Source organism: Phalacrocorax carbo, chromosome Z (assembly GCF_963921805.1).
Source record: "Phalacrocorax carbo chromosome Z, bPhaCar2.1, whole genome shotgun sequence".
Lineage (NCBI taxonomy): Eukaryota > Metazoa > Chordata > Aves > Suliformes > Phalacrocoracidae > Phalacrocorax > Phalacrocorax carbo.
In genome coordinates this window covers 14,784,549-14,812,095 of record NC_087548.1, presented here as the reverse complement: position 1 = coordinate 14,812,095, position 27,547 = coordinate 14,784,549, and the positions used below count along the sequence as shown (strand labels likewise).

The following is a 27,547-nucleotide window of genomic DNA, read 5'->3' as shown; positions in this document are numbered from 1 at the left end:
GTTTTCAAATATCAGAACTTCTATTCAGGATATCCCTGTAATTCTCGTTTGCTCCTGATAAGCAAGCTCTGCTTACCTCTTCTATTCCACAGTTGTCTCTGTGTACATCACTCCTAGTAACTAACATGCAGGGACACCATACAGCCCTTTTTACCTATGTGAAGGTTATTTCTGTTCCGTCATGCTCACTTTGACCTAGACACTTTCATTTTTCTTTGAATCACTGTTTTATCTTAGGAAAACCTGAAGACTCCAACTCTTAAAGATTTTCTGCACTTCCCCTGGGTAGATCAGCTTGATCTCAGTTCTCATCTGTAGCATACGGGCAACGTTGAGTTTATTATGGTGAAGTCACCTTGTGGTAGTGATAGGTTATAGTTCATAATCTTACTAAGTGAAGTGGTCTGATATGGAACAAGAAGGTGGTGGTTGTGCTCTGTCCTGATCCTAAGCATTCTCCCATAGGTGGTTTATCTAACCAACAGTGGGTCAGAAGCCAACGATTTGGCTATGTTCATGGCAAGGCTATATACTCGGAACTTTGACATCATCTCTTTCAGGTAATGGTGAAAGATCTTTACAAAACTCATTTGTGTTTGTGATCAGTCTCTATGCCTAAACCAGGAAATAGAGAACTCTTTAACCCCAGATCTGCTGAGGAGAATGCTATAAAATTATTTTATTTGACAAAGAGGAGTAAACCAGGAGTTGATGATTTGATACAGTATATTAAGACTAGTTTGCATACAAAACACAACTTGCAACTTTTGCTTTTGTTTCTTGGAAAAGGGTCTAGTCTCTGGTTCAGGGTCTGTGTTGGTTGATCTTCGTTCAGGGTCAGCAATTGCTACTTTCTTCCCTCATTCCACCCCTGCAGTGCCCCGCTGCGTGGCCATACAAAGGTACCTCTGGAACAGCAGTGCAGTGAACCACCGCAGGGAGCTGCTCTGGCTGAAAGCTAACCTGGCAGAAGGGCTTTTTGGTTTGTTTGTTTGTTTGTCTTGCAGCCTTATTCTTCTGCCAGATCTATGAACCATAGTTCACTGCACAGGTACACAAACAGCTCTTCTGGCTTAACGACAGTGGTGGTGCAGGGGTGAGTGCTATGTAAGCACCAGTTTAAGCAGTTCTCTTTACCATGCATCCCAGGTGGCCTCAAGTATTAGGATAAAAGGCCTTGTTGTGAAGAGTTGTATTTTTCTGTTATTCTCTTCAGCAGAACATTGGGTACCCACCTAGCTTGTATATTCTTATTAATGAACTTTTGATTTATGTATAAAACTGGCAGCAAACCACCACATAGTTTAATGATTAGCAGCATCTGTTGGAGAGAGGAACAGTTCCCAAGATTCAAAGAACAGAGATATTTGCTCTTTAGGGCTCAGGTGCTACAGGAGAACTCACCAGGCACTGCCTGAATTGCTGTTGGTTCCAATCATCATTCTCTTCTTGCAAACATTACCTCACAATTGTAACATTTGAAATTTCAGGAAACCAATGCAGATGGGTGGTCATGGATCTTCCAAAACCAGAGTGAAAAAGGGCAATAGGGATCTTCTTGTTTTAAGTGTAACAATGTATATTTCCCGCAGCAACTTGTAGCTCAGAAGCATGCCTTCTCAGAATTGGTATCACTACAGCCTCTTCTTGGAAATGAGTGACGTCCATGTGCTTTGTTTGTTTGCACAGAGGAGCGTACCATGGAGGCAGCCCTTACGCACTAGGATTGACATCTATTGGTCTTTATAAGCATGGTGTTGCCAATGGCTTTGGCTGTTCAACAGTGAGATTTTTATTTTTTTTTAAATAATCTGGGTAACTAACAGTTTATTTGAATATTTCAATAACTGGTATGTTTTCTATCCTCAAAGTACTTTATGGTCACTAACTAAACTGCAGTGTAGCTGTTCCTGCTCTGTAAGCACAAGAGCCAGAGTTCCCTTTTATTCTGTTACTTATGCTAATTTGGAGTCGGGGCAGCCATAACATGAGTGGTCATCATTTACAATGCTTTAGTCGTGCTTTGTGCTTGCATGGAAGTCTATGTAACGTGCAAAATGATAATGCTCAGAACCACTTTTCTCAAGTTTGTTTTGGCAAATCTGTGCAAAGCTGCTTTCAGCTGGTCTGAAGTAGATCCTCCCCTGGAATGACAAAAACCTGTGTCCCTCATCTCAGTGGAACAGGAGACACAGTTGTTAAGGAGATCCACAGGAAATAAACGGCAATATGTTATCTCCCTGCCCTTGAGCAGGTGGGAATGACACTCTGTCTGCTAGAAGTTGTCATTGTTTACTCTGAGCTGTAGTGGTGATAGCTCAACCACAGCACTGGCTGTAGGAAGGCTCCTTTATAGCAGCCTCCCAACCTGGCTCAATAAATGAGTTGCCTGGAGTCATGAGGTGTTTCATTAGCAGTCAGGATGAGAAGGCTGGAGTTCCCAATTTCCAGCCTGTAATTACTCTACTAGATCTGGCTGCCTACATGTATTTTGCAGATTTTTATCATACTTCGGATTACTAAAGTACTACCGGGAACTTTAAAAATGTTACTATTACACTTAGATAACCAAAACTGCTGACTAACTTAAAGGACAAAACAAAGGAAATCATCAGTTGAGTGACTATTGCTGGAATAGTCTAAACTTCTTGCTTCCAAAACTCTGTTCTACCATTCCTCGAGGAGGAAGTTCAGTATTCTTGCACAAGTGTACTTCAGACGAGTTGCTTGAATTAAGTATGCCCTTTGACTGTAACAGACTTTTTTTAGTTTTTTTCATTAGTCATCCCCAACTATGATCAAAACATCTCTTAGGAAGGTGTCATCAAATCTGTAGCTATTTCTCTTATCCTTGACAGACAATGTTACCAGATGTTTTTCGTGGTCCGTGGGGAGGCAGCTATTGTAGAGATTCTCCAGTGCAAACTGTTCGAAAATGCAGCTGTTTGGAAGGTTGGTCAATGACAAAAAGTATTTGGCTTTTAGATTTGAGAACACTAGAGGGTTGTGGAAATAGGTTATATTTACCTCCTCAAGAAAGGTAGATCACTGGTTAGGATTTGCAAGGGCAATAAAAGAAAATATTGCAGAAAAGCTCAGGCACCTGCTTCCCACGGAGAAAAATTTTGGGCAGGCTGACACCTCGTGTTCTCAGATTTCTTCTTAAAATCCCAGCCTTTGTTTCCAGCATTTGTCACGATCAACTCTGGAAGGTGTGGAACTTGGTTTAGTGCTTCTGGAAGAACAGAAATGCGATTGGTGTTTTCTGTTGTTTCTGAAGTTTTGACAGCCCTCCAGCTTTTGTTATGGAATAATATGGATAGTAAGGACAACCTGAAGCCAGTGATATGCAAAAAGTCTTATAAGAGGCAAAACATTCCATACGCATCACAGTGGGAAAGTTCCTCTACTGCTCCCCTGTTAACAGCAATTACAATAACTTTTTGCCACTGTTTCAACAGGCACTCTTTAGTATTTTTATTGACTAACATAACAACATTTTCTTTTTAGCTCTGCCCTCCCTAGTGAATGGGGAGTGAATGCCCTCCCTAGTAAAACATTAGCTATACTAATTGTTCTGTTCTTTATTTCAGTGTAGACTGATATGAAGCTGTATTCTCCAGAATCCTCATACCTGCACTAACCTAACGATTCCTTATGTCTTATGCTGGTGTTATTAACCACTGAGAAAGTGTCTGCTTATTCCTTCTGCTGATGTAGGTGATTCACAAACACTTTCTCTAACCTACAGCTTTGTATACAGATTTGTATAGTGTGCAACATCTTATTGTCTGGCAGCTTTGCCTTGCTGTTTTGGAGTTGGCATTTCTTAGAGTATAAATGGTTTAAGAAAAAACAAGGGACTCTCCTCTTTAATGTTTAGCCTTTTATTGTGTATTTGAGAGGTGATACTTACCATGCAGTCAGATAATACTTGTTGCTTAGATGTGTAATTTCATGCTTTGAAGCTAGTTTTGTGTCATTTTAAGGAAAATCCCTTTAAACTATTTCCCCTATAAACAGGTGTATGTCATGCAAATGACCAGTACGTTGAACAGTTCAAAGATACTCTGAATACCTCGGTGCCAAAGACATTAGCTGGATTTATCGCTGAGCCAATTCAAGTAAGTAGCTTGCCATTTCTCAGGTGTAATAGCATAAATAGTGTGAAACACCCAAACCTGATATTCTTTAGCTACATCCTAAACATAGATTTCTTCTGATTTTTATTATTTTTAATGCCTTAAACACCTTAAATATTTAAAAGAATGGATGCAATGTCTTAAAATTTCAGCTTTTGTCACCGATTCAATGGAGCTGGAATTTTGCTCATGAAGAAATATGATTAAACATACGCACTTCTTCTGTATTTAAATAAGGAGTATGGAGCATGCCATTGTTCAGTTTCTAATATCTCCTTCCAAACTGCATGTTGCTTTTCTCTTTACTATTTCTGTAAACTTTAACGTAATCCCTCTTCCACTTTTTCCCGGCCACATTGTCCACGACATTTTTAGCAGCTGGCCAGCAAGTGGTGGCCACAAGATTCATTCTCTTGATGCTTCACCCAAGTTTCAGAACTGCTGTATATGTGGTTCTTAAATAGGAAGAATGGAGAATATAGTCTGGGAACAGTAGAGGGAAGAAAAAATACGTGCGAATTTGTGACCACAGAGGAAACGGGAGCTGTCCTCCTCTGATGCTGTTTTCTAAGCCTTTATATGCTTTAGTCTTAAGAAGCTGTTGCAGTTCAGGTGCAGAGTGGAATTTGCGACTCAAATGAAAAATGGCAAGGTGAGCAGAAATTGAGAAACAGGTTTTTTAAACAAATTAACCAAAGAAAGGACACGAATTCTTTGGTTAATTTTGTCATTGAACATAGTTTCTGGGTTTCTCAGTGTTTAGGCTTTCAAGGTACTTGTTTTGGCAGTTTATCTTTAATCGATCCTTACACTGATACAGTTTACAGTATGGAATCATAAACGTTTACACCAGCACAACTAACGGAAGAGCAAACTGCCCTTGGAATGGGAGTGGGTGACCTGAGCAGGAACTTTCTGGAGCAGTTTCATTGCTGAAGCCAGAAACTTGAGACAATTGTCTTGCTATTACCTGAGGGTTGCTGGCATTTTTTCCTTATTGTAGGATAGTCATACAGTGGAACTCCTGTTTCCTTGTCTGTTCCTGAAGACATTGTCTGTTTTGTCTTGGCAGGGTGTTAATGGAGCTGTTCAGTACCCAAGAAGTTTCTTAAAGGAAGCTTATCGGCTAGTACGGGAAAGAGGGGGCGTTTGCATTTCAGATGAAGTGAGTTTTTTTGGTTTGGTTTTTTTTTTTTTTTTTACAAAAAAGCTCTGGAGTTTGGGGTACCTCTGAAAGAGTCTTAAAGGAGTCCAAGTGAACACAAGCTGGAAGCCTGGAAATAATCTAAATGAAATGCTATATATTTTGTAGCTTAAATTTAACACACTGCATATTTCCCTCCCATTTTTTACTGTCTTTATTCTGCTATGTGGTATTCTGATTTTAGACACAGGTAATGTTTGTAGGAGACTTCAGTCCTTACCTTTTGAGAGCAGTACGTTTTTGCAAATAAGCAGCTAATAAATGCCAGATCTTTTGGCAGTGTTTTGGCATACATAAACTCTAGAAGGTAATACCTTCATCACTGTACCTCTGCAAATACATTTTATAAATAGAATTTGCTTAGCTAAAGCTATTTTGGAATAGTGGCAAATGCTTCAAAGTGATGGTGATACATATCTCGAGCATTCCAGTAGTTGAAATCAGCAATCATGGGCTGCAGTTTTGAAATGCAATAACCAGCCGTATTTCCTCTCCATTTTGAGATGGAAGCTGCAGCTTATTTGTGCATCTCACCATGCCTAAGATGTGGTGACATGTTCTCTCTTGTATATGCAAAAGAAAAACGCAGTTATTGTAGTAATAATAATAATAATAATATTTTATGCAAAGCCATATGAATAAGGATCCTAATACAAATTGACTCCAGATGTAGTTGCAGTTTAATGCAAATCCGTAACAGTAGACAAGAAAAAAAAACATATTGTACAACGTGGGAAGGTGATGGGGATTTCTCTTGATTTTTCTTTTGAAAGGTACAGACAGGATTTGGACGGACGGGGAGCCATTTCTGGGGATTTCAAACACATGATATAGTCCCGGACATTGTTACTTTGGCAAAAGGAATTGGAAATGGCTTTCCAATGGCAGCTGTTGTTACAACAAAAGGTATGTGTTCTGTTCTGCTAAGGATTAAATAGAAGAATTGCAAAATCCACTCTACAATAACTACTTACTGGAGAGATGTGTGTTCAAGCAGCTGAGCTTTATTAATAATCTTTGTCTCAAATCTTTTGACAAATTAATTGGATTCTTATTACTCACTTGTTTTACTAAGTTCTGTGCTATACCAGTGCAAAGCTTTATTTAAAAGGGGTTAGTTGTATAACTGAAGCAGGGATCTTCTTGTAAGTCAGTGGTAGAGCTGGTTGTAGATCCTGGAAATCCTCACTGAATTCACCAGTTTACTGATCAATGTACTCTGAGTACCTAAGGCAGCATGTTAGCCAGCTGCTTGATTCACACGAATGACTGGCTGAATCTAGTGAAGAAAATTTGTAGATGTCAGTTTAAGGGGACAACGGACAGCATATGTTAGAAGTGTGACTTCTTTTAAAAAGTCTGTTTTTCACATCTGCTAGACACTATAGTTTTGGGAAATGTTTTGCCCAGACTACTTGGTGGAAAAAGTTACATCTTCTTATTTTTTTGTCTCCTGTAGAATCAGTGCTGAAGCACAGCAGATTTAACAGTTAAGTTAAAGCAGATAAGTACTGTTACCAAACATAATGCAACAGTTAGAGTAATCAATGTTGTTCTTTTTCTTTTAGAGATTGCAAGTTCCTTGGCTCAAAACCTTCATTTTAACACATTTGGAGGAAGCCCTTTGGCTTGCGTAGTTGGAGCTGCAGTTCTTGATGTAGGGAGAATGTTTTATAAATTTACATATTCCACACTCTTTCATGTAGCAAAATAAGAAAAATATTTATGTTTATTCTAACTATAAAGTTATATGTGGGCAATTTTTTAAGTAACTGTATGAAATGCATAAACATACACATGTATTAAGCATACATGGCCAGTGTGCCCATGTGTAGGAAAAAACAGATTCCTGGTTAGTTCCATTGCAAAATTTTCATCCCTCTAGTAAGACTGAGTCCTCTAATTATGTTTTCAGAATCATCTGTCTCTGTCTCCTTTACGTTCTTTACCTTGTTGATAAAAATGTAGGAAAGCTCTTTCTCAAAAGCCTTAGCTAAGTCTTTCATAGGACCACACAAATGTTCAGCTAAAGCAAATTCATTCTCTAGCACACATGCTTAACAAAATTGTTTTAACTCCTCAGCTTTTACCTTATGCCTAAAAAGCCTTAATGACCAGAAAGTTTAAAATGTTTAAGGTCAGAACTCCTTGGGGGGGGGGGGAGGGGGAGGGGGGAAATCCCTCATGAAAAAAACAATAGGAAAATTTGCATTTGTTCATTTATTATCCAGCAAAAAAGCAGTCACTAGGCAACAGGTCACTATTTAATTTGTCTTGAACACATACAGACCATTTTTCCTCTAATCTCACCTCATTACAGCACTGTTTCTAGTCATGTTGTTTTTGTGAGTATTTTGGGTTTTTTAAAGCTATTTTATAAGATGGCTGATCATATACATAAAAACATGTTGCAAAAACAGTTTACAAAGAAGAAAGTCTGAACCCATGTTTAGGGTTTCTTTTGGCTCTGGGGTAACTTGGAGCATGGATCTGAAGTAAGTGCTAAGAGGTTGTAAAAGTCAGGAAGAATAAAATGGAGTTGAAATAAAAGAAAAAAAGAGAAAAAAAAAAAAGGAGAAGCACCCACTTCAACTTCTGTCATTGTATTTTTTGGTTTTGCATGTGAGTTTGCTTAATGCAAATTTTAAGTTCATAAAACAGTTTGTGCATGTCCGTGCTGATAGCTGGCTGCATGTCAGAACTTCTCAATTAAGGAGAGCAGAGTAAAGAACAAAAAAAAGATTGTCATTAGAAATCATGATGTTGATGAATCTAATTAAAACAAGTTGTTTCCTAAAAGGTTGCCTAGTACACATAGGTATGCCTTGTCAAATTATACTCTTCTCATGATACTGGAGAAAGAATTAAAATACTTCTGGTAGGGTTTTGAAAATAATCCAGCTGGCCAGGAATTTTTCAGTTATGATTACATGTAAGCATGAACTACTGGATCATGCTTATGGAATAATAAGTAAAATGTGAAAAATGACACAGCAACATCAAAATACTATGTTCATTTGTAATGTGATGCCATGAGAGGATTGTAAGAGAAGAAAAATACAAGGACTGTAGTAGTGAAGGGACATAGTCTGCAAGGAAGTGAGATAAACATAAACTTGTTATCAAGCTACAAGGGGATTAACTGACTGTGCAAAACTGTTGTATATAATTTTAACTAGGCTATTGAAGAAGATGGTCTACAAAAAAACAGTGAGGATGTGGGAACATACATGCTACTGGAGTTGGCTAAACTGCGGGATAAATTCGAGATTGTTGGAGATGTCCGTGGCAAGGGACTTATGATTGGAGTAGAAATGGTAACAGATAAGGTTAGTGATTTACTTTATTCCTTTTAATTTACAGTGTCATTGAAAGTTTTGTCACATTTCAGTTGAAAGAATAGGAAGATTTTCTATTCAAAAACAGCTAGTGAAGTGAGAAATCATTCCTCTGGCTAAAAATGAGCCAGAACATTCCAGCATTTCAAATATTTCACAAGCTTTGAGTAAACAGTGAAGTGGCTTGTGTACCTTAATGGCATAAACTCATCTTAGAAAGCAGATAATTTATGAATCTAATGTTTTCAGTCAGAGATGGGAGTGGCATTTATTGGAGAGACTGGAATATACATCTTTTTCATAGAACTAATTTAGGATATCTAAATGAAGTTTAATGTTCACTTTCCTTAGGACAGTCGCCACCCTCTTCCAGCTGAAGAAATCAATCAGATCTGGGAGGACTGTAAAGACATGGGGGTTTTGATTGGCAGAGGAGGACTTTACAGTCAGGTACTGAACCTCTGGTTATATAAAAAGCTTCTTTTCTACCCTCGTGAACTACACTGCATTTCCCTTAAGCTAAATTAACTTTAGTTTTGCAAATAAACTAGAAAGTGCATACTTCTAGGAACCAGCTCTGTTTAATTTTACATAATTTACAAGTTGGGCAGAAGCTGTTTGTTTCTTTTCAAGTATTCTGAACTAGCTCTAAGCTTGCAATTTTCCTTTAGAGGGGCAACCTCCCCTAGAAAAGCAATGTACTGTAATGTGTGTAAATTAGAAGAAATCAGTAATATTCAGGTCTGCTAAGTCTTTGCTACTGTTCAGGTTATCGCTTGACCTGTCGGCACAGACCAAGTTTGGTTTTGCTAGTTCTTTCTTTCTGGAGAGCTGGTAGGTAGCATTCCACCTGGATGGTGGTAACAACAATAATAGTCAATAGCAAGTTTAGCAGTGTAGCACAAAAGTGAAAATTGCACGTGAACGGGCATCAGGCCCCACCAGCTGTACCCAGGGCACTACGTCACCAGCTTCTTACCGCATACGAGTTAATAGTGGGGAACTGCCTCAGTGCTGGTGAGGTGAGTGAAGCCCTCTGACACAGAGGAAGCAGCTTCTGTATGAGATACATCATGGTTTAGCCCCAGTCAGCAACTCAGCACCACACAGCCACTCGCTCACTCCCCCATCCCACTGGGGTGGGGGAGAGAATGGGAAGGGCAAAAATAAGAAAACTCATGGGTGGAAATAAGAGCATTTTAATAATTAAAATAAAACAGTAACAGTAATAATAATATAATGAAAAGGAAAATAACAGGGGGTGGGGGGCAAAACCTTGGGAGAGGGGGAAAAAACAACTAAACAAGTGATGCAACCTCTCACTGACTGATGCTGCTGGATCTGAGCCGTGATTGCTGCCCCCCAAGCCAACTCCCCCCAGTTAATATACTGGACATGGTAATGACAGCACATGGTATGGAATATCCTTTTGGCCAGTTTGGATCAGCTGTCCTGGCTGTGCCGCCTCCTGGCTTCTTGTGCACCCGGCAGAGCATGAGAGGCTGGAAAAGTTCTTGACTAGTACGAGCACTCTCTAGCAACAACTAAAACATCAGCATGTTATCAACATTATTCAACTAAGTCCAAAACACAGCACTGTACAAGCTACAATGAAGAAAATTAACTCTATCCCAGCCAAAACCATGACAGATAGATAAAGGATGGCTAAAATAAATAGTATGCGGCATCTGTCACCTCATCAGTTCTTCCACAAGTCACAGACTAACAGCCTGCAGCTTAGAGTGTAAAAAAATGTGATTCTGTCTCACGAGAGTGCTGTTTATCTGTGAGTTTATCTGTTTATATGTTGGGTGCTGTGAGTGGGAAAGACCATTATTCCACTCTTGTTGCATAAAGTCCTGGGATGAAATGACAGAAAAATTTAAAGTTTAAGATTGTTATGGACATTAAATACTCTTGGAGTCATTATAATACAGAGCAAACAGCTGGATTTAAGAATCTAAGTTCTTGACAAGTTAAATTGTGCATATACCCCCTCCTGATCAACATGCATGCAAACTACAGCACCCTAACTGAAAGTTAGCATTTAGTGATTCTTTGATAATACATTCTCTCAGAAGCCTTAAAAAAGCCTGCAACAGCAACTCAGCTGACATGATACGAGAGGCTGCCACTCCCAATAGTTATTAATTTTCCCTGTGGCAAAGCTGCCAGAACAGAAAATACACTCAGATCTCTGTTCTTTCTTAGTACAAACCCATCTAAGGTTTTGTACTAGCTGTCTGGAATAACAGAGCTGTAGATATTATCTGCTCTGGTCAGGTCTCTTTTAGACGCAGTTGCTTTGTTGCTAGAGTGGAGTGGGGAGTTGGACGCAGTCAAGTCCAAAATTGCCCCACTTCAGGGTGCATTTATCAGAAGCCTCGGTTCTTGCTCTGATCTTCTCCTATAATATTCTTTTCCACACTTTTGGATAAATCATTCTGGGCAGAAGGTGAGTGCTGACCTAGATGGGCTGCTAGAAACTCTATTCTTTCCATACGATTTCAAAGATTGATTTTTTTCTTTCTCTCTTCTCAGACATTTAGGATTAAACCTCCTATGTGCATTACTAAAAAGGATGTCGACTTTGCTGTGGAAGTATTTCATTCTGCTTTACAGAGACACATGGAAAGAGCAGCTGCAAAATAAGTTGATTTGTTTCCTTACATTAGATACACACAGAACCCCTCCTACTTGCCACCCAGACTCTGCACTAATTACACTGGGTAGGAAAATCAGAGGCTAAAGATGAAATGCTTGTTCAGTATCATAAAAGCAGTCTGACAGATCCAGTGTCTAATAAGGAATATGCTCTAATCTGTTTTGTAGACATACAGTTCAGTTCTCCCATGGTGTTGTGTATTAGCTGCACACTTATTCTAGTATTAGCATAAATACACCCTGACTGGATTAATGTCTGTCTGCATCTTCATCTGATACCCAATTCATCTTTCATCTATGAACATCATAACAAAATTGGTAATTTTTAGAAAGAGGGTAGCAAATTAATAAAGTTGTTTTGGGGAAGTACATACTGTGTGGAGTTTGTAGCATCCGTAGTCCCCTTGGGGGTGGTTCTGGCACTGCCATGGAGTGCCTCCTGCTGCTCCAGCTGTGTCCCTTTGTACCACAGCATTGACAGATGGGTCTTAAATATGTTTTCACAGAAGCACCACATGCTCCTGAATGGCTGAGCGATGGTGTGCTGTGGGTCTGGTGCAGAGCTGGCTGGGACCAATGATCCCTGACTGCCTTCCACAGCAGTCACCACAGCTGCAACCCCACCCCTGCTACCAAACCTTGCCATTTATACACAAAACATACGAGCATTTGTAAAACACACAAGTGATAAAACCAAATACTTTATTTAAATAAGAAAAAAAATTAAGCCAAGAAGTAATACTGCAGGGTTAAGTCTGTGAGATTTTACTTGCATAAACCTAGTTAATCTCTGGCTGAGAAGGACCCTGAGCAGAACATAACTGGAGGTTTTGAACAGAGTTAAAACCCTTTCTCCTTATTAGAAGGATATACTGTAATTAAAGCATGAAAAAAACTGTGCCCACAGAGTTGAAAAGTTTCTGACTACAGTAATTATTTTTATCATGGAGCTCTAATATCAGTCTCCCCAAAATGTGCTTTTTCTTTTCCTCCTGCTGCTTTTGGGATTGCATGGCTCACCTATTAGTCACAGAGTGGTAGGGGTTGGAAGAGACCTCTGGAGATAATCTCATCCAACTCCCCTGCTTGAGCAGGCACACCCAGAGCAGGGGGCACAGGAACGCATCCAGGCAGGGTTTGAATGTCTCCAGGGAAGGGACTCCACAACCTCCCCGGGCAGCCTGTGCCACTGCTCTGGCACCCGCACAGGAATGGAGCTTCTTCTCATGTTTAACTGGAACTTCCTGTGTTCCAACTGGTGCCCATTGCCCCTGGTCCTGTTGTTGGGCACCACTGAGAAGGGTCCAGTCCCATTGCCCTGACACCCTCCTTTCAGGTATTTATAAGCATTGATAAGATCCCCCTCAGTCTTCTCATTTAGCAAAGATGCAAACTCTAGCTGGTGAAATAAGATGCCATGTTTCTTTGTTAAATAATAAGTTTTTTAGATGGTTTAGTTCATTACCTCCTTCAGTTTCCAACAGCCTGCAAGAGCTGCACATTTGTCATTTTACTTTCATTCTAATTTTAACATTTGAAAAAATTCCTTGACCCAGTAAAGGTACTGTGTCAACTTGTCACACAAAACAGCAGGATGCTTTCATTCCTCCACGAGTTGAAACTTTATAGAGGAACCTAGGGAACACAGTATCAGTGCTTCTGGAAAATTATACTCTAGGGGTCTCCTAAACAAAAAAACTACAGCCCTTGCTGAGCACTGCCTTCTCCAGCTGCATTGACAATTCCTGTGTAGAATCCACTTGCACTCCAAAATCAGGTGTTTTTAAAACTTTTTTTTTTAAGTGGTACTCAAGATCAGGTAGATTATGCGTTCAAACAGAGGTGCAATACCAATTCCCACAATGCTTTTCATTAAAAGTCAGAAGAAATTATGTCACTCATTTATTTCTCCCTTCACTTATTTCAGTAAGGCTTTTCCACAGCACTTTTGTCCAACATCTGGCATGCAGGTAGATGTACAAAACTAACAGGAATTGTCAAAACTGATTTGTCATTTTACTTTTGTCATTTTACTCTTTCCCTTCTGTCTCCTGTTTAATGTAATTAATTACTTTGAAACGGCCCTTGGGGATGGCAGAAAAGGCTGTGTTTTCCATGTCTTAGTGATTATTCATCTTTGATAGACTATCAAAGCAGCACAGGTCCCTCTACTGGCTACACTCACACTGAGCCAAGCCCTCTCAAAAGCAAAGTAGCAACACAAGTTTCAAAATAATAAATTATCTCCTCTGTGTAGGTACTATATCCATGCAAGTTTCAACAGGAATGCAAGGTGAGTAGCTTTGAATTACTATTTCCCCACCCGTAACGTCAAAGCTGTGGAGATGGTATGTCAAATCCAGTCATTAAAGAAAGGCTGATAAAACCAAAACAAAGCACAGGTCCGTTCACAAGATAATTTTCCTTTTGTTGCATCTTTTTTCCCAAAATTAGGACTTGCCTTCTCTATTTAACTCCAAACACAGGGAGTGTGTACCTTTCAGTTTTGGGAAGGTTTTCAACGTATGCTTCTGAAGACTGTCACCATAACAAAGTTCTATCTGTTTTTACGTTTCTCTCTTTTGCTTCTGGTGTTCACAGCTCCATTTACAACTGGTGCTTGTGTTGCTTTTGCGTGTCCTGTGGCTTTTAGGTGTTCAAACAGTTTATTCCGGGATGGAAACACACAGTTGCAAGTTACACAGTGGATGGGAACTTCATTCTGCAATGAGGGAAAACCCAAAATGCTTCATATTCATATGGAATATGTAATAAATGTAATCCACTGATTCGTTGCATGCAGTTTCTCTTAGGCAATGAAATGTAAATAAGCTGTTTGTTTCTATCACAGATATTCCATTACTGATTAAAATTTCAAGATGTTGTCTTTCTGATTTTTATGTATCTATATATATAAAATTGTTAAAGAGTACCAAGTAGGACCAAGGACAAGAACAGAAGCCTTGCAAATCTAATTCAAGATAAAGAATACTTTTGATCTCACATGAATAAGAAAAGCTATACACTTGCTACTTCAGGTTCTGAGATTTAGTGAATTTAATGTGTCTTCACTGTAGTTATTATAAGATTTTGCTCTTTCTGGGAAGCATCAATATTGGGAAAGCTACAAATGGTACTGCCTGTCACCTGCTTGACAACAGCAGCTGTCTTCAGGTGTTTGATTTATTTGGTTTGAACTGCCTTAGATAGAGAGCTTTAGCAACTCTCTTAGAACTGAAATTTAGTCCTGCTCTTCTCTGCAAGGACAAGAGCTGATGTTCCAGTCTCCTAGCTTATAATAAAATCACAGGGACAGAAATACCTGCATTGTAAAAAAATACACAGAAAACCGGAACAGAATTTGTGGACTGGAGGTGATCAAACCACCAACCAGCTTTTTAATAACATGACCACCAGCTTTTAAATAGCATAACTAATTTGACTTACCATTGTTGGCTGCTCTGAAGATGCCTTAGCAGACTTTTTTGCCTCCTTGGCTTTTTTCCCTTTAGGCTTAGTACTGCTGATAAACAAAGAGAAACCAAGATCAGGGCACAGGAACATAGAACATTTAAGAGCTTCCAATGGCTTTCAATCATCAATGTCTCTGCTGCTTCCCCCTGTTCTTCCTTCACACAACACAAATGCTTCCAGCAATAAAATAAAGCAATTTAATTTATACAATCAACTGTTGATCTTAAGATTCAGCTAGATGACAAATCTGCCATTGGTATGTGATGTGGCAGGGATCTGCAAACACCATCTCCAAAGCAGATCCTAACTCTCCTTGTTTGTATTGTATTTATTCAGCTCTGATTTGGTAGAGTAGCCCCCACTCTACACTAGTGAGTAAATCTAGGTGTGTGTGACAGTATCAGACATGACACAGTAACTGCAACATTGCACGTTAGCGCACCTTTTTGCTTCAGTTTTTGCTTCATCCACTTGGCCAACATCTTCTGTATTGCTTGTGTCCTCTGACACAGCAGATCTTTGGCCCTCATTCACCAGCTCCTCTGCTGAGCCACTGTCCTTGTCCACACAGGGCACCTCCTTTTGTTCAACTGTTTCTTCGTCAGCACTTTTATCAAAAGAGTCCTCATAAGTCTGTCCAAACAGAAGAAATGCAAGTTAACTACTTTAAGTTCATTAGTGATTACAGTATTATACATCATTTACCTCCTATCTGGGTGGGTGGGGAGAACACAAAGCCATGGACCCTCTTAATGTGTGTTTTCAGTGAGATTGTAACAGGTAAAACCTTAGTTCTGTTTTCAAAGTTGAAGATACCTATGATGAAGGGAAGAAACACCAATAAAACAGCATCTAAAACTATAGAACAGGAGAACGAAGGTAGCTTTTATTACACAGAGGCCTCATTCTGTTCTGGCTACCATATAACATTTTGAGATAGTGGATTTGCTTATAACTTTGCAAAACATCACTTATTTTAAGTTTTCTGTGCCAAACACCTGCATTAGGACACTAAAGGCAAAACAACTGAGCTGACTGAAGCCACATAGACACACTGTATTTTCCCCCCCTAACATGCGAAACGCTGGCAGCCTTTCCCATGTACCACAAGACAGAGTAGGCTCAATACACGCAGTCTGGCTAAAGATCAACTCCTGAGCACATCTGAGGCAAAACAGCTCTGCTCCCAGAAGCTGAATAGTGAATTTGACCTGACACTATATTAATGCAACTCCATCACCTCCAGTATCTTTTGCAGAGTCTCAGCTACCTGAAAAACCTTGGCTAATCTACCTACCTTCAGGAAAAGAAAACAAAAACCATAGCATTTCCTTGCACTCTGTAAAGCTTGGTAGAGGATGGAGGTTGTGTTTCCAAAGAATCCCTCTGCACAAGACTCCAGCTCAATCTGTGCAAGAGTGGCACCTACTGCCTGGACTGCAGAAGACCTCATGACCAAACTGCTGGGAGAGAGACACAGTGCCTATATGCAACCTACAGAGTGAGAACAAGACCTGAATTCAAACTGAGGAGGCAAGAGCTGAACTGGAGTCTGATGGCCTGCATGGAAACAAGGAAGTCAAGCCAATGCTGACTTGGACTATGCAATAGCAGCCAAGCAGAAGCAAGAAAAATTCTGAAGTCTCAGGGAAGATTCTTGAGGATGGGAGATAATGACAGTATGGGAGAGGGTGAACACATAATAGGAGACTAGAGTTAGGGTTAGGCTTGGGGAAGACACAAGACCGTCTTGGGAAAGGAGAAGAGGCAGGACCTGGTACAGACAGCTCACTGGGACAAGGCTAGAATTGGGGCACAAAGCGGAGAAGAGGTAAGACTTGAAAAGGATCAAGCTTGAAGAAGGCGGACAGAAGAGTTTGCTCACTATGGCACTCCTTCCATTCAAGCCTGAAACATCTTACAGTTCTGTCATACCACGCACAGACTCAGGTCCTGGAGTACAACAGGTTGGTGTTACTCATGTTTACAATTCAAGTGAAAGGTGGAATGGATGTGTCTGTTCCAACAACTACAATGTCAGCAGGGTACCAATAAAGTACAAACAAACTTTTTTTCCTCACCCCAAGTTAGAGATTAACAAACAATACATTATACCACCTCTAGCAACCAAAGAAGAAAATGACGATCAAACAATCAAGCTGCTAATGCACTAAGGCCATTGCTGGTCTGTCTGATCAAGTCCACGCATTCTCCCTATCTGCCCGTTGCCATCTGTTTTCCTTACACTTCAGACTGTAGCCTATTTAGAGCCAGCACCACACTTCTTAGAATCATACACACAGAACCAAATGAGGTCTATGAGATTATTATCACAAAATATGATCATAAGTGTAATAAAAATTACTTTGAAGTCAAAGAAGAATTAAAAATATCTGAAAACAGTCTTCAAGTTCTGTAGAGTTTCAAGTATTTTTGGGGACAAAAAAAAGTTAAGAGATAACAAAACTGAGTTGTAAAGTTCCCTGCATATCATATGACTACACACCATCATTGCTTTCTGTTTCTTCCTCTGCTTCTTCGAGAGTCTGTAAAGATAAGGATTTAAAATTACCTCTTTCAAATAAAAAAAAAACAACCAAAACCAAGTACAACTTTTCAAAAGGTACTAAGCTATATTTTTGCTTATCTTCTTAACATGATATTAGAGAGACAGCAGCCACAAAAAGAAAATTATTCATGCCTGAAATGAAAACAGCAGTTCTCTTAAACTATTCAATGCATTTTTTAAAACATTTATTGTGCTCAGACTGAAGATACTAGTGAGATAGTTAGTATTATGGTTTGGCCACTCAAAAAATGAAGTTGTGCAACTTACTTCGTCAATTCTGATTTTAAGCAAGCCCATTTTCTATGTATGTCAGCATTCAACTGACAGAAAGTACCAAGTCAATAAACACTGGCCCTGTGCATGTTCCCGTTTGAAAAAAAAAAACATCACTACTTTTCCTTAATGTATAACTAAGAAGCAGAGAAAATGCAGGACTACCACCCTACAACATTTGAATCCAGTCATACTAAGGCATGAATTTTACTGGAACTCTGATGCTAAGAAATATTTTAAATTGCACAACACTGAGTTCCAACACACTATATATCATCAGAAGCTCCCTTTGAGGACCTCCAAGACACACTAAATCAATAGTCACAATAAAATTAAAACAAATTCAAAGTACTTCTGCTTGGGGATGTCTTCTGTTTCTTCCCCCTCTTTAGTATGTATTCCATTGGCATCATCCAAAGACACAGGAAATTTCCCTTCTTCTTCTTCCAGTTGCTGACGTAACAGTGCTACCATCTCCCGATGCTTCTTTGATCTTTCATGATTCTTCATGCTGTGAAGACCAGCAATTGTTACTGCAGGTAGCTCTGAACAAACACTGCTACACTTACATAAAATTAAAACAGGCCCATTATCCATCACTACTAAGTATGGAAAATTCTGCCGTGACAATGTCTTTATCAGAAAGACAACACTGACTGTTCTGTGAAGTTAAAAAGACTTTAAAATGCATTTTTAAAGAAGTTAAAAACCCAACACCCAACCCCAAATCCCCAACCACAAGCACTTACGCTTTCTCAGTTTTTAATGATTTGTCACAAGCAGGGCAGTACAGACCATCCACAAATTCAGCTTCTTCAGTCTCATCATCCAGTTTGTCTGAAGAGATCAGTGGGGATCAGAGAGACAAAGTTAGACGAGCGATTTTTGAGTAAGCTGCTCTTAAAGCCCCAGCTAACAGTCATAACACTGACATTCAACTTTAGTATGATTGACATGCAGACAGATCAAGACCATTTCACCAAATCATACATTAGCACAAATTAACAGCTGTAGCTTGATGTCTTCTCATGTTCAATGAAAAACACCGGACAGGACCAGACTCTAGCCTGGGATGCCTCAGCTGGAGGTAACCAGTTGCACCAGAGTCAGAACTGTGAATATGGGGCTTTAAGTGCAGTAAGGCAATACTCAGGCAGACGACTCACTATAGATCACCCCCCCACACCCCATACCTTCCATACCTTTTGTCTCCTGTTCTTCTAATTCACCTTCATCATCTGACCCATCTCCAAATTCCTTTTCATATTGTGCCTCCATCTCTTGCAACTCTCTCTCCAGATCTGACATAGTTATCCAGCTCTGCTCTTTGTACTGCTCAGCAAGCCTTCAAGCAGAATAATACGGTAACTTCTACACTGCGTCCATGAGATGGGAATTACAGAAAGAGTATTATTTAAAAGTTAACTTATTCTTCTCTGGTATTTTAGAGGGACAGCCCTGAATATATTATGATGGAGCAAACAGTTATCTGTAGGGCCAGGAAACCCGAGCAGTCAGTTTGTGGTGCAGCACAGGTATGCCCATTGACAAGTAAAGAGGTATTAATAGAGATGGGTCCTGCCTGAATTTCAGGCAGGAAATGCTATGCAGCATGGTCAATATCAAGCTGACAGCAGGAAAGTCAGCTCAACCCTCAAAGCAGTACAGCTGCTTTTACCTGCTGCAAGTTCCAAACTCACAAACAGTACCGGACCACAAAAGCCACAAGCACGTTACTCCTTGGCTTTGTGCTGTGGGCACGTACCAGCTCAGTTTAACAAATCTAGGTGTGGCCCAAGTTATCAATCAGTGCACCACAGTACAGCTGAATTTTGCTCCAGCTGGCTCCTGGACTCAGAATTACCAAGTCATTTGTCAATAAATGCATAACTCTGCTTCATTCTCTGTTTAGGGAAAAAAGATATATAAGCAACAAAAATAATTTGTACATAATATATTCCATATATATTTTAATATTTATGATAGAATTTCAATCAATATGCAATTATTTTGCAGGTGCACTCTTATTTAGAACTTAAGCTCCTTCTTCCCATTGCAGGCAAAAAACTCACCTAGCTGGAACAATAAATTGTGCTTCTTCTTAATTTTAGGAAAAATAAAAGCATCAAAAAATGCATTTAGTTCAATGAAAGGGTCCTTTCTGAATAGTTAAAAGGAAAAGCAAAACTAAGTTCATTTTTACCCCTTTCTTTTTAGCAGGTACAGTTCCAGGGCAGACGAAGGTGATCTGCATCCAGGTTGTCATAGTCCTGTTCTCCCTCATTCCAAAACATACATTCTTTTTTCTTTAAAGGAACAATGATAACTATTAAATCTTACTTCCCCAGGCAAGTAAAAGCACACTGGATTCTGTGCTACTACAGCCAGTCACCTGCAGCATACAGCTAACTATTTCCTGGTTATCTTATATCTCCACGTGCCAGTACAATGTAGAAACACTCAAGTTTTAAAAAGCTCAGACTTAAGACCAAAGCTAACACATAAAATTTTCCAAGATGTTTAAAAGAGCAAGTGAGGCTACTATTAGAATCTAACTCTATATGGTATCCTCATGGATAGTTTCTCCAAGTTTAAAAGAAAAGATATGTTCCACATTTACATACTTTGCTTGTTTGAGCTGCTGCTGTCTCCGAAATTCCTCTGCTTTCCTAGTTTTTTCTGCATTTTGTTCTTCTACAAGTTTTCTGTGAGCCTGTACTCTTTTATCCCTTTTACGAATAAAGGCTACTAGTTGACGGACCAGTTCATTCCTCTCTTTCCTTGCTTTATCTCTCGTTTTCTTGTTCTCTTTTTCCATAGCTCGTTTCTCCCAGCGGTTTGAGGCTTGTCGTGTGTCATATTCTTCTTTCCAAGCAAAGCTTTTCTGAGTACAGAAACTCTGCCAATATGCATAGAAAGGGTGCACTACCTGTAGAAAAGAAAAGAAATGTAATAATTGTTAACTTCGGGGGGGGGAATGACAAAAAATATACCAAGTAGTTCAGGACTTTTGCAGCTGTTTTGTGTCTTCTACACAGGCCACAGTTTTCTCTGAGTAAAAATGAGTAACAGGAAGGTTTAAAGAAACCTCTAGCATTATCCTTAAAATTTCAAACCACCATGTCAAATCAACAACCTTGTCTAAACTATTCCAAACTGCAACTTCTAAAAAATACCCCCTTGCAGGATTGGATCACAGTGACAGTAGTGCCCAGTTACTGAGCTGTGCTGTACTCTTCCTGTCAAACTGAAAAGCACAATCAGAATCAGATATGCTGTCTGCCAGCAGGCATATGCACGTATTGCCTAAGAACCACCATACTAAATTACACCAAAGGTCAGCCATAGACATTCAACAGCAGCCAATGACCAGCACAAGAGCAGTGATAAAACAAACACATGTACATAATGCTATCTCTTCCCTGTATATTCTTTCTTCTTGCAGGCCAAGACAGAAATCAATAGAGCTTCATGGGTTTTTCTTTCATGGATTTGTTTAATATTTCTTTTATTAACGCATGTAAATTAGCACAGAGCCGTGACTTGCACAGTTTAACAATAGGGTATGTGAAGATGCACTAACTCCTGTTTTGTTATCAAATTACTCGACTGCAGGTTAAAATGACATCCTCTAGCTCTCACATTAAAAGAAACAGTAAATTATCTTTTCTTATTCTCCTTGCTTTTGCTATTCATGAGTAAATGCTGGATTAATAAAATGGCACAATAATTACTATTTTATTCTATTTTTCTATTCCTCTCCAAATAATTATTAACCTTCTGCATTTTGTATATGCAGGAAACAAGATATGCCTGAACCCCCACATTACTTGCCCCATTAAGCTGCCTTTTTGGTACTTCTACACACACTACTGTGTATATTTTGGAATACCTCATAGAAGTATCTAACCCAACAGTCTAATATCTCTTCTTCTGGGATGTCGTCTTCTCCTTCTGTCATTGGTATTCACATCTATGGACTATAACTATCAACACCTCAACATTAATTTGTAATGCCCTATCTACATTCAAAGGTTCATAGCTGTGACCTCTGGCAGGTAAGTCACTACATTTTTTCTCTATCACAAAAACCCAGCTGCTTCTCAGCACAAGAAGGACATGGAGCTGTTGGAGCGGGTCCAGAGGAGGACACAAAAATGATCTGAGGGCTGGAGCACCTCTCCTACGACGACAGGCTGAGAGAGTTGGGGTTGTTCAGCCTGGAGAAGAGAAGGCTGCGGGGAGACCTTATTGAGGCCTTCAGTACTTAAAGGGGATGATAGGAAAGATGGGGACAGACCTTTTAGCAAGGCCTGTTGTGACACGGCAAGGGGTAAGGGTTTTAAACTAAAGGAAGGTAAATTTAGACTGGATATAAGGAAAAAATTTTTTACTGTGAGGGTGGTGAAACACTGGAATGGGTTGCCCAGAGAAGTCATAGATGCCCCATCCCTAGAGGCATTCAAGGTCAGGCTGGATGGGGCTCTGAGCAACCTAATGTAGCTGAAGATGTCCCTGCTCACTGCAGGGGGTTGGACTAGATGACCTCCAAAGGTCCTTCCAACCTAAACCATTCTATGAATCTATAATAACCAATAAATATTCATATTTAATCCAAAAACCTGAGATTAACCTCCCTATCTCAGATTTCTGCTTCAGAAGGCGTTATCTTACATGCAAAAGAATGCAGGGCCATCAACTGATGACAGTGATCGTCCTCCCCTTCACTAGCTGTATGGGCCAAGACTTTCCTCCTCCTCAGCAGCTACCTGAAATACCAGCCCATCTCTGACATTCTCCAGAAGTCCATACAGCAGCTCTTGCTGAACTCCCAGGTGGATTTGTTGCCTGCTACTTATACTTGGAGCCAATCGCTTTTGTTTCTGCATCTCATTGACCTACAAGTCTTCTCTTCCCATGAAGTCTTGTGAAGTCTCAGACTTAAGAATATCTTCCCTGGCTGCCTGGCGTTGATCGAGCTGCCTCTCCAGCTTCTTGTGAATTAACTCACTAGACTGAGCCAGACAGCGTTAACATCACAGATTTTGAAGCCTCTGCCGAGTTTTTGTAGCTCCCTTCTAACACTCTTTTCCCTTTTCCCACAATATTGCCACTGAGTAAAGAAGTGGGCACTGCAATGCTGGAATCCTCTGACGGCGTAATCTCTTTGTCTGAATATAAGGTAACAGTGATAATAACTTTAACTGAGGCTATTTCCCAGTCACGATGAAACACTGGAGTTAATCAGAAGTTAAGCCCAGCTACCCCCAACCTCCCAGAATCTGAGGTCAGTTCGAAAGCAAGGGGGTTCAGCCCCAGTCAGCAACTAAATAATTAAATATAATTTCAGTTTAATGATTAAAATAAAATAATAATAATAATGAATGTGATAGTAACAATAAAGATAATATAATAAAAAGGAAAAGGAAAAAGGATAAAAAACAAAAGTACAAACAATATAACCGCTCACCACCCGCTGACCAACACTGCCGGTCCCCGAGCCACGATTGCTGCCTGTCTCCCCCAGCCAGCTCCCCCCAGTTAACATACTGGGCGGGATGTTACATGCCATGGAATATCCCTCTGGCCAGTTTGAATCTGCTCTCTTAGCTGCGTCCCATCCCCTCCCAGCTTCTTGTGCACCCTGCAGAGCATGGGAAGCTAGAAAAGTCCTTGACTAGTATAAGCACTACCTAGCAACAACTAAAACATCGGTGTGTTATCAACACTGTTTTCATACTCCACAGCACAGCACTGTGCCAGCTGCAGTGAAGAAAATTAACTCTATCCCAGCTAAAACCATGACACACTGACAAATTGTTCAACCCAACAGTAGATCATGTCATTCCCATAAAATACTAAAATAAAATTATTCCCATAAAATAATAAAATAAAAAAGGTGAGCATTCTGCTTCCAGAACACCACGAACAAGGCAGATGTCAGAGCATGCTGGTGCTAGAATTCCAGCCATTTTTGCAGTTATTAATTGACAGCACAAAAGCTATTTTAGGTCTATAATCCTACCTATCCCATGGCCTCAAAACAAGCAGTTTCCAAAAGATGTTTCAAGATAACTCTATTAAAAGATGGATTTTAGCAGTTTCAGAGACACTAAATATTCTCTCTCTGGGAAAGATTCCCATTTGTTAAGCCACCCTGTAATTTTAACTGACATTCAAACAACTATTCTGACACTTTTTAGTTTGATTTGTAACTTTGTCTCCAACTCCAGCCAAGTTTTGTGCCACTGAAGTTACTCAATTTTAAGGTATGTATCGGTTTAAATTTCAAAAATAATTAGTCATACAGTGCAATTCTACTAGAAGTGACAGGGAGAAGTAGCAGACTAGGAGGAACACTTGAGTATGCTGATAATGTGCAGTTATCCCCTGGGGAAAGTGCTATTACTTCTACTATTTAATTTCAACACAGGAATACTGGTAACCTTAAAAAAAAAATTTAAGTCTGATAGAACACAACAAATAGTTGGCAAGAAGTGGAGTGTCCCCCACACATTTTCTTTTCTTGCTTCCCACAGGAAAGCATGCAGTATTTTGGAAACTAAATCTTATTCAGAATAACTGTAGATAACAACAGTGTTAAAGTGGGAGCTCATGCTGCAGCTCGGCCACCACATCTCCCATTTCATAAAGGCTGTGTTATGCAGTAAGCGCTACGCAGTCTTCCTAAATGAGGCAAGACACTACATGTTATTTTAAAAAAAATATTACCTCAATATCCCTTTATGGCATGTAAGTTGTATTAAAACACTGGTAAATCAGGAGACAAAGAAAACATCTGTTCATTTTATAGGCCTTAAGTTTCATTGGCATAACTGATGGTTAGCCCTGTGAAGTGTTTGTCTGACAACTTACCTGAAAGCCTAGCTAATAATATGGTCCAACAGGAAATACCAATTTTAATTCACCTAAATATTATGAATCAGAACACAAGCACTTCCTTCATAGAAATGGTCTACAGTAGTAGAAAAGACAACAGATACATGGTTTTGTGTTCACCTCAGGGATCAGCAGGAGCCTTTCCTTTGATTTCTGTGTGCGACAAATTAATGACTTAACTGTGTTTCTTTACACTTGCCCTTACCGTATCATAGTCACTTTGAGAATATCCAAACGTAGGGAATTCTTCAGCATGTTCCTCGGTCATATATTCCATCTCTTCTTTTGCAATCTTTTCAAAAACTTGTCGATATACTGTAAAGAATCCCTGAAATTAAAAAAAAAAAAATTACTCATATTGCATGGCTCAATAATAGATGTACTAATGTTCAGTTACAGTAGTGTATTTTAGAGAAATATTACAATTCTGCAAGAGCAACTCAAGATAAGGGCAAAGGTCTTGTAAGCGCTTGCTCCGGATCGCAAGACCCTTCTGTTTAACAAAGTTCCCATTCTATTGCATTCCTTTTGTTTCCTTCTCCTTTGTGTAGCCTCTGTCTCTCCCACACATCAAGCACCTGTATTCAAACCTAAACAAAAAAAAAAGTTCCAGAATGCTGGGGATGTTGATAAGTTTCTGGTTACAGAGGATCAAGTTTTAAGGAAGTTCCAAATATAAAATTCACTATTAAGTATCCTATCTCTTTTTAAATGAAGGCGTTACTAACTAGCTCACTCCTAGTACAGTAACACAAAGACAGACAAATATTTTCTCTGGCAGAGGTTTTTCTAATCACCTGGAGCTTTTTAAATCATGATATCTTAAAATCCAACAGAAAATTCAATTACAGGAAGCACACTTGCCCCAACAACTGTTGTTACATTGCCTTTTTTGTTTGTTTGTTCGAAGCATTCTTGCTTGGTAAAGATATTTCTGAATAAACAGATGGTATTGCAAAGCATTGGAATGCTTCACTATATAATGTAAATAATACACACACAATCTGTAGTTGTATGGTATAGTTGGAAATCATGATTAGTAATTGTTGGACAATAAGCAGGAATTAAAGCTTCCCTAAGCATCCAGCGTAAGTTTTGTCTTAGAAAGATATGTGTAAGCATTATTATTACCTGTGCTCAACAATTCCACACGTAGCTTTTCAACATGAAGCAAATGCCAACACTCTTGAAATTTACATTGATTCATTAAAGATTAATTAATTCATTACCTTTTCATCATTTCCATATCCAGAGTAACAGCTAACAGTGAAGTAGTGCAGCAGATCTAAACTATCATCTTGATAGTCCCCATCAACTCCGCCTTTCAGCAGAGCTTCCCGGTGAGTATCATACCTAGCGAAAAATCACAGTATCAAGGATGTAAAGACACAGAATGTTCTCCAGTGCTGGTAAGCTAACACAGTACACATATCACTTCAATGCACAGCTTAGCCCAGTGTCTGGGATTCATGTCTCATATCCAAGGCCTTCAGAGAGAAAAAAAGATGGGCTCAATAAGTGTTCTCTCTTGACCTTTAGTCTACTTACGACTACTTTATCTACAATATATATAGAGCAGCAATTTCTTAACAGGCAGCTAGCAAACATATTTGAGCAAGTTGCTTCAATGAGCCTTCAGAAATGGGTAGGACATTATTTAAATCATTCAATACACACACATAACCCCCCCAGTCATACATTAACATATGAAAATTGAAAAATGGTACTTTCCTTTCAAGGAGGACAAAGAGTACTAGCGTTTTTGGCCGCGTAATCTGGTAGAATCTTCAACCCATTTGAAAACGAAGCTACATAGAACTTTTAAAGTAGCAATTGCTTAAAAAGAGGTGTGTGCGCCTGTATTCAAATTAGGACTGTTACAGAAACACGACGCTGTATGCCATTAAGGCTCACCATCCGCAGCAACCAACAGCTTACTAAAAACACCTATGTGCGCTCAGTGCGGTGCCGGCTCTTCCCCGCCACGGCAGGGAGGACCGTGACTGGAGGGATACCTGTACTAAGGTGCAAGCTGCCTCCCACCCTGGGAAGAAGGGCCAGAGACCGATGCCGGCGTGCGCCCAGGGCACCCCTCAGCCAGCGCCCGGCCCCGCGCCACCTGCCGAAGCACGGCGAGGAAGGTGTGGGTGCGCGGCTGTGCCTCCTCTGCACGTCGCACGGCTCCCAGCCCTCTCCGAGCCTGAAGCCAAGCGGCTGCTGTTGCCACAGAGGCCCGCGCTAACTCGCAGCGAGGCCCAGGGAGAAGCAAATTCAAAGCCCCAGCTGAGACGGAATTAAAGAAAGTCTCCTCCGGGCCGCTGCCAGATCAACACCGCTCACCAGGCTCTTTCCTGGGGGTCACTGAGGACGTCATATGCTGCCTGGATTAATTTGAACTGCTCTGCCGCTTCCTCGGCGTTCTCTAGGTTTTTATCTATAAAACAATTTAATGGAATTGTAAAGGATGCAACGCGCGACGGCGGTGCCCGCCACGACCGCTTCAGACACCCGAGCCGGGCGCGCTGCCTCAGGGCACCGCCGCGCCGCCCGCCCGCCCGCCCGCCCGCCGCCTCCCGGCCCCGCTCCCCGCAGGCCCCGCCGCGGACCCGGGGCACCGGCACCGCCGGCCCAAGGCCGGCCGCGGCTGCCTGGGAGGAAACAGGGCTTCTCCCCCGACACCAGGCCACCCCACCCCGCACCCCACCCCACCCCGCGTCCCCTTCGGGGCCGGGCGGGCGAGGCGGGCCGGGCCCTCTCCTCAGGCCTGCGGCCGGCCCGGCGGGAGGGCATGGCGGCCGTACCCGGGTGCCAGCGCAGCGCCAGCCGGCGGTACGCCCGCTTCAGCTCTTCCTCGGCGGCGTCACGCTTCACCCCCAGCACCTCGTAGTGGCACTTCATGGCGGCGGGTTGGACTGCTCCGTGCGGGGTGAAGCGCCGGCAGGGCGGTGGGCGGAGGCGGGGCGGGGCGGGACCGGCCGGGGCG

The 27,547-nt window shown here is 40.6% G+C and overlaps 2 protein-coding genes across 5 annotated transcripts in view; one reads left to right on the top strand and one right to left on the bottom strand.

Moving 5' to 3' along the window:
- AGXT2 (alanine--glyoxylate aminotransferase 2) overlaps positions 1–14,242 on the top strand; it is a 17,507-nt gene extending 3,265 nt beyond the window's left edge. For all 3 annotated transcript variants that reach the window (XM_064438537.1, XM_064438539.1, XM_064438540.1), the window contains 10 exons: positions 466–560; positions 1,690–1,783; positions 2,859–2,952; positions 4,024–4,124; positions 5,215–5,307; positions 6,120–6,252; positions 6,915–7,003; positions 8,526–8,675; positions 9,036–9,134; positions 11,226–14,242. In XM_064438537.1, the coding sequence (XP_064294607.1) occupies positions 466–560; positions 1,690–1,783; positions 2,859–2,952; positions 4,024–4,124; positions 5,215–5,307; positions 6,120–6,252; positions 6,915–7,003; positions 8,526–8,675; positions 9,036–9,134; positions 11,226–11,336 (1,059 nt within the window). In that variant the 3' untranslated portion in view covers positions 11,337–14,242. The remainder of the gene's footprint in view (positions 1–465; positions 561–1,689; positions 1,784–2,858; positions 2,953–4,023; positions 4,125–5,214; positions 5,308–6,119; positions 6,253–6,914; positions 7,004–8,525; positions 8,676–9,035; positions 9,135–11,225) is intronic.
- Positions 12,034–27,547, bottom strand: DNAJC21 (DnaJ heat shock protein family (Hsp40) member C21). Of its 2 annotated transcripts, none has more exons than XM_064438536.1 (12): positions 27,366–27,547; positions 26,905–26,998; positions 25,794–25,917; positions 24,770–24,892; positions 20,289–20,593; positions 18,867–19,009; positions 18,414–18,501; positions 18,017–18,175; positions 17,329–17,368; positions 15,265–15,455; positions 14,796–14,868; positions 12,034–14,070 (listed from the first exon to the last, which is right to left on the bottom strand). In XM_064438536.1, the coding sequence occupies exons 1-12, from the start codon at positions 27,460–27,462 to the stop codon at positions 13,906–13,908; spliced, it is 1,602 nt and encodes a 533-aa protein (XP_064294606.1). In that variant the 5' UTR covers positions 27,463–27,547; the 3' UTR covers positions 12,034–13,905. The 2 variants fall into 2 exon arrangements, with proteins under 2 accessions (XP_064294606.1, XP_064294605.1); XM_064438535.1 differs by having other exon boundaries at positions 14,796–14,871; positions 27,366–27,546.

What these genes read in the sequence shown, in the direction of transcription:
- DNAJC21 (XM_064438535.1), bottom strand. Translation starts at nt 27,462, where the DNA reads ATGAAGTGCCACTACGAGGTGCTGGGGGTGAAGCGTGACGCCGCCGAG. An exon ending in GGCGCTGCGCTGGCACCCGG is followed by an intron (nt 26,999 to 27,365) that starts GTACGGCCGCCA and finishes ATTGTTTTATAG; the next exon opens with ATAAAAACCTAGAGAACGCC. An exon ending in TCATTAAAAACTGAGAAAGC is followed by an intron (nt 18,176 to 18,413) that starts GTAAGTGCTTGT and finishes TGGTCTTCACAG; the next exon opens with CATGAAGAATCATGAAAGAT.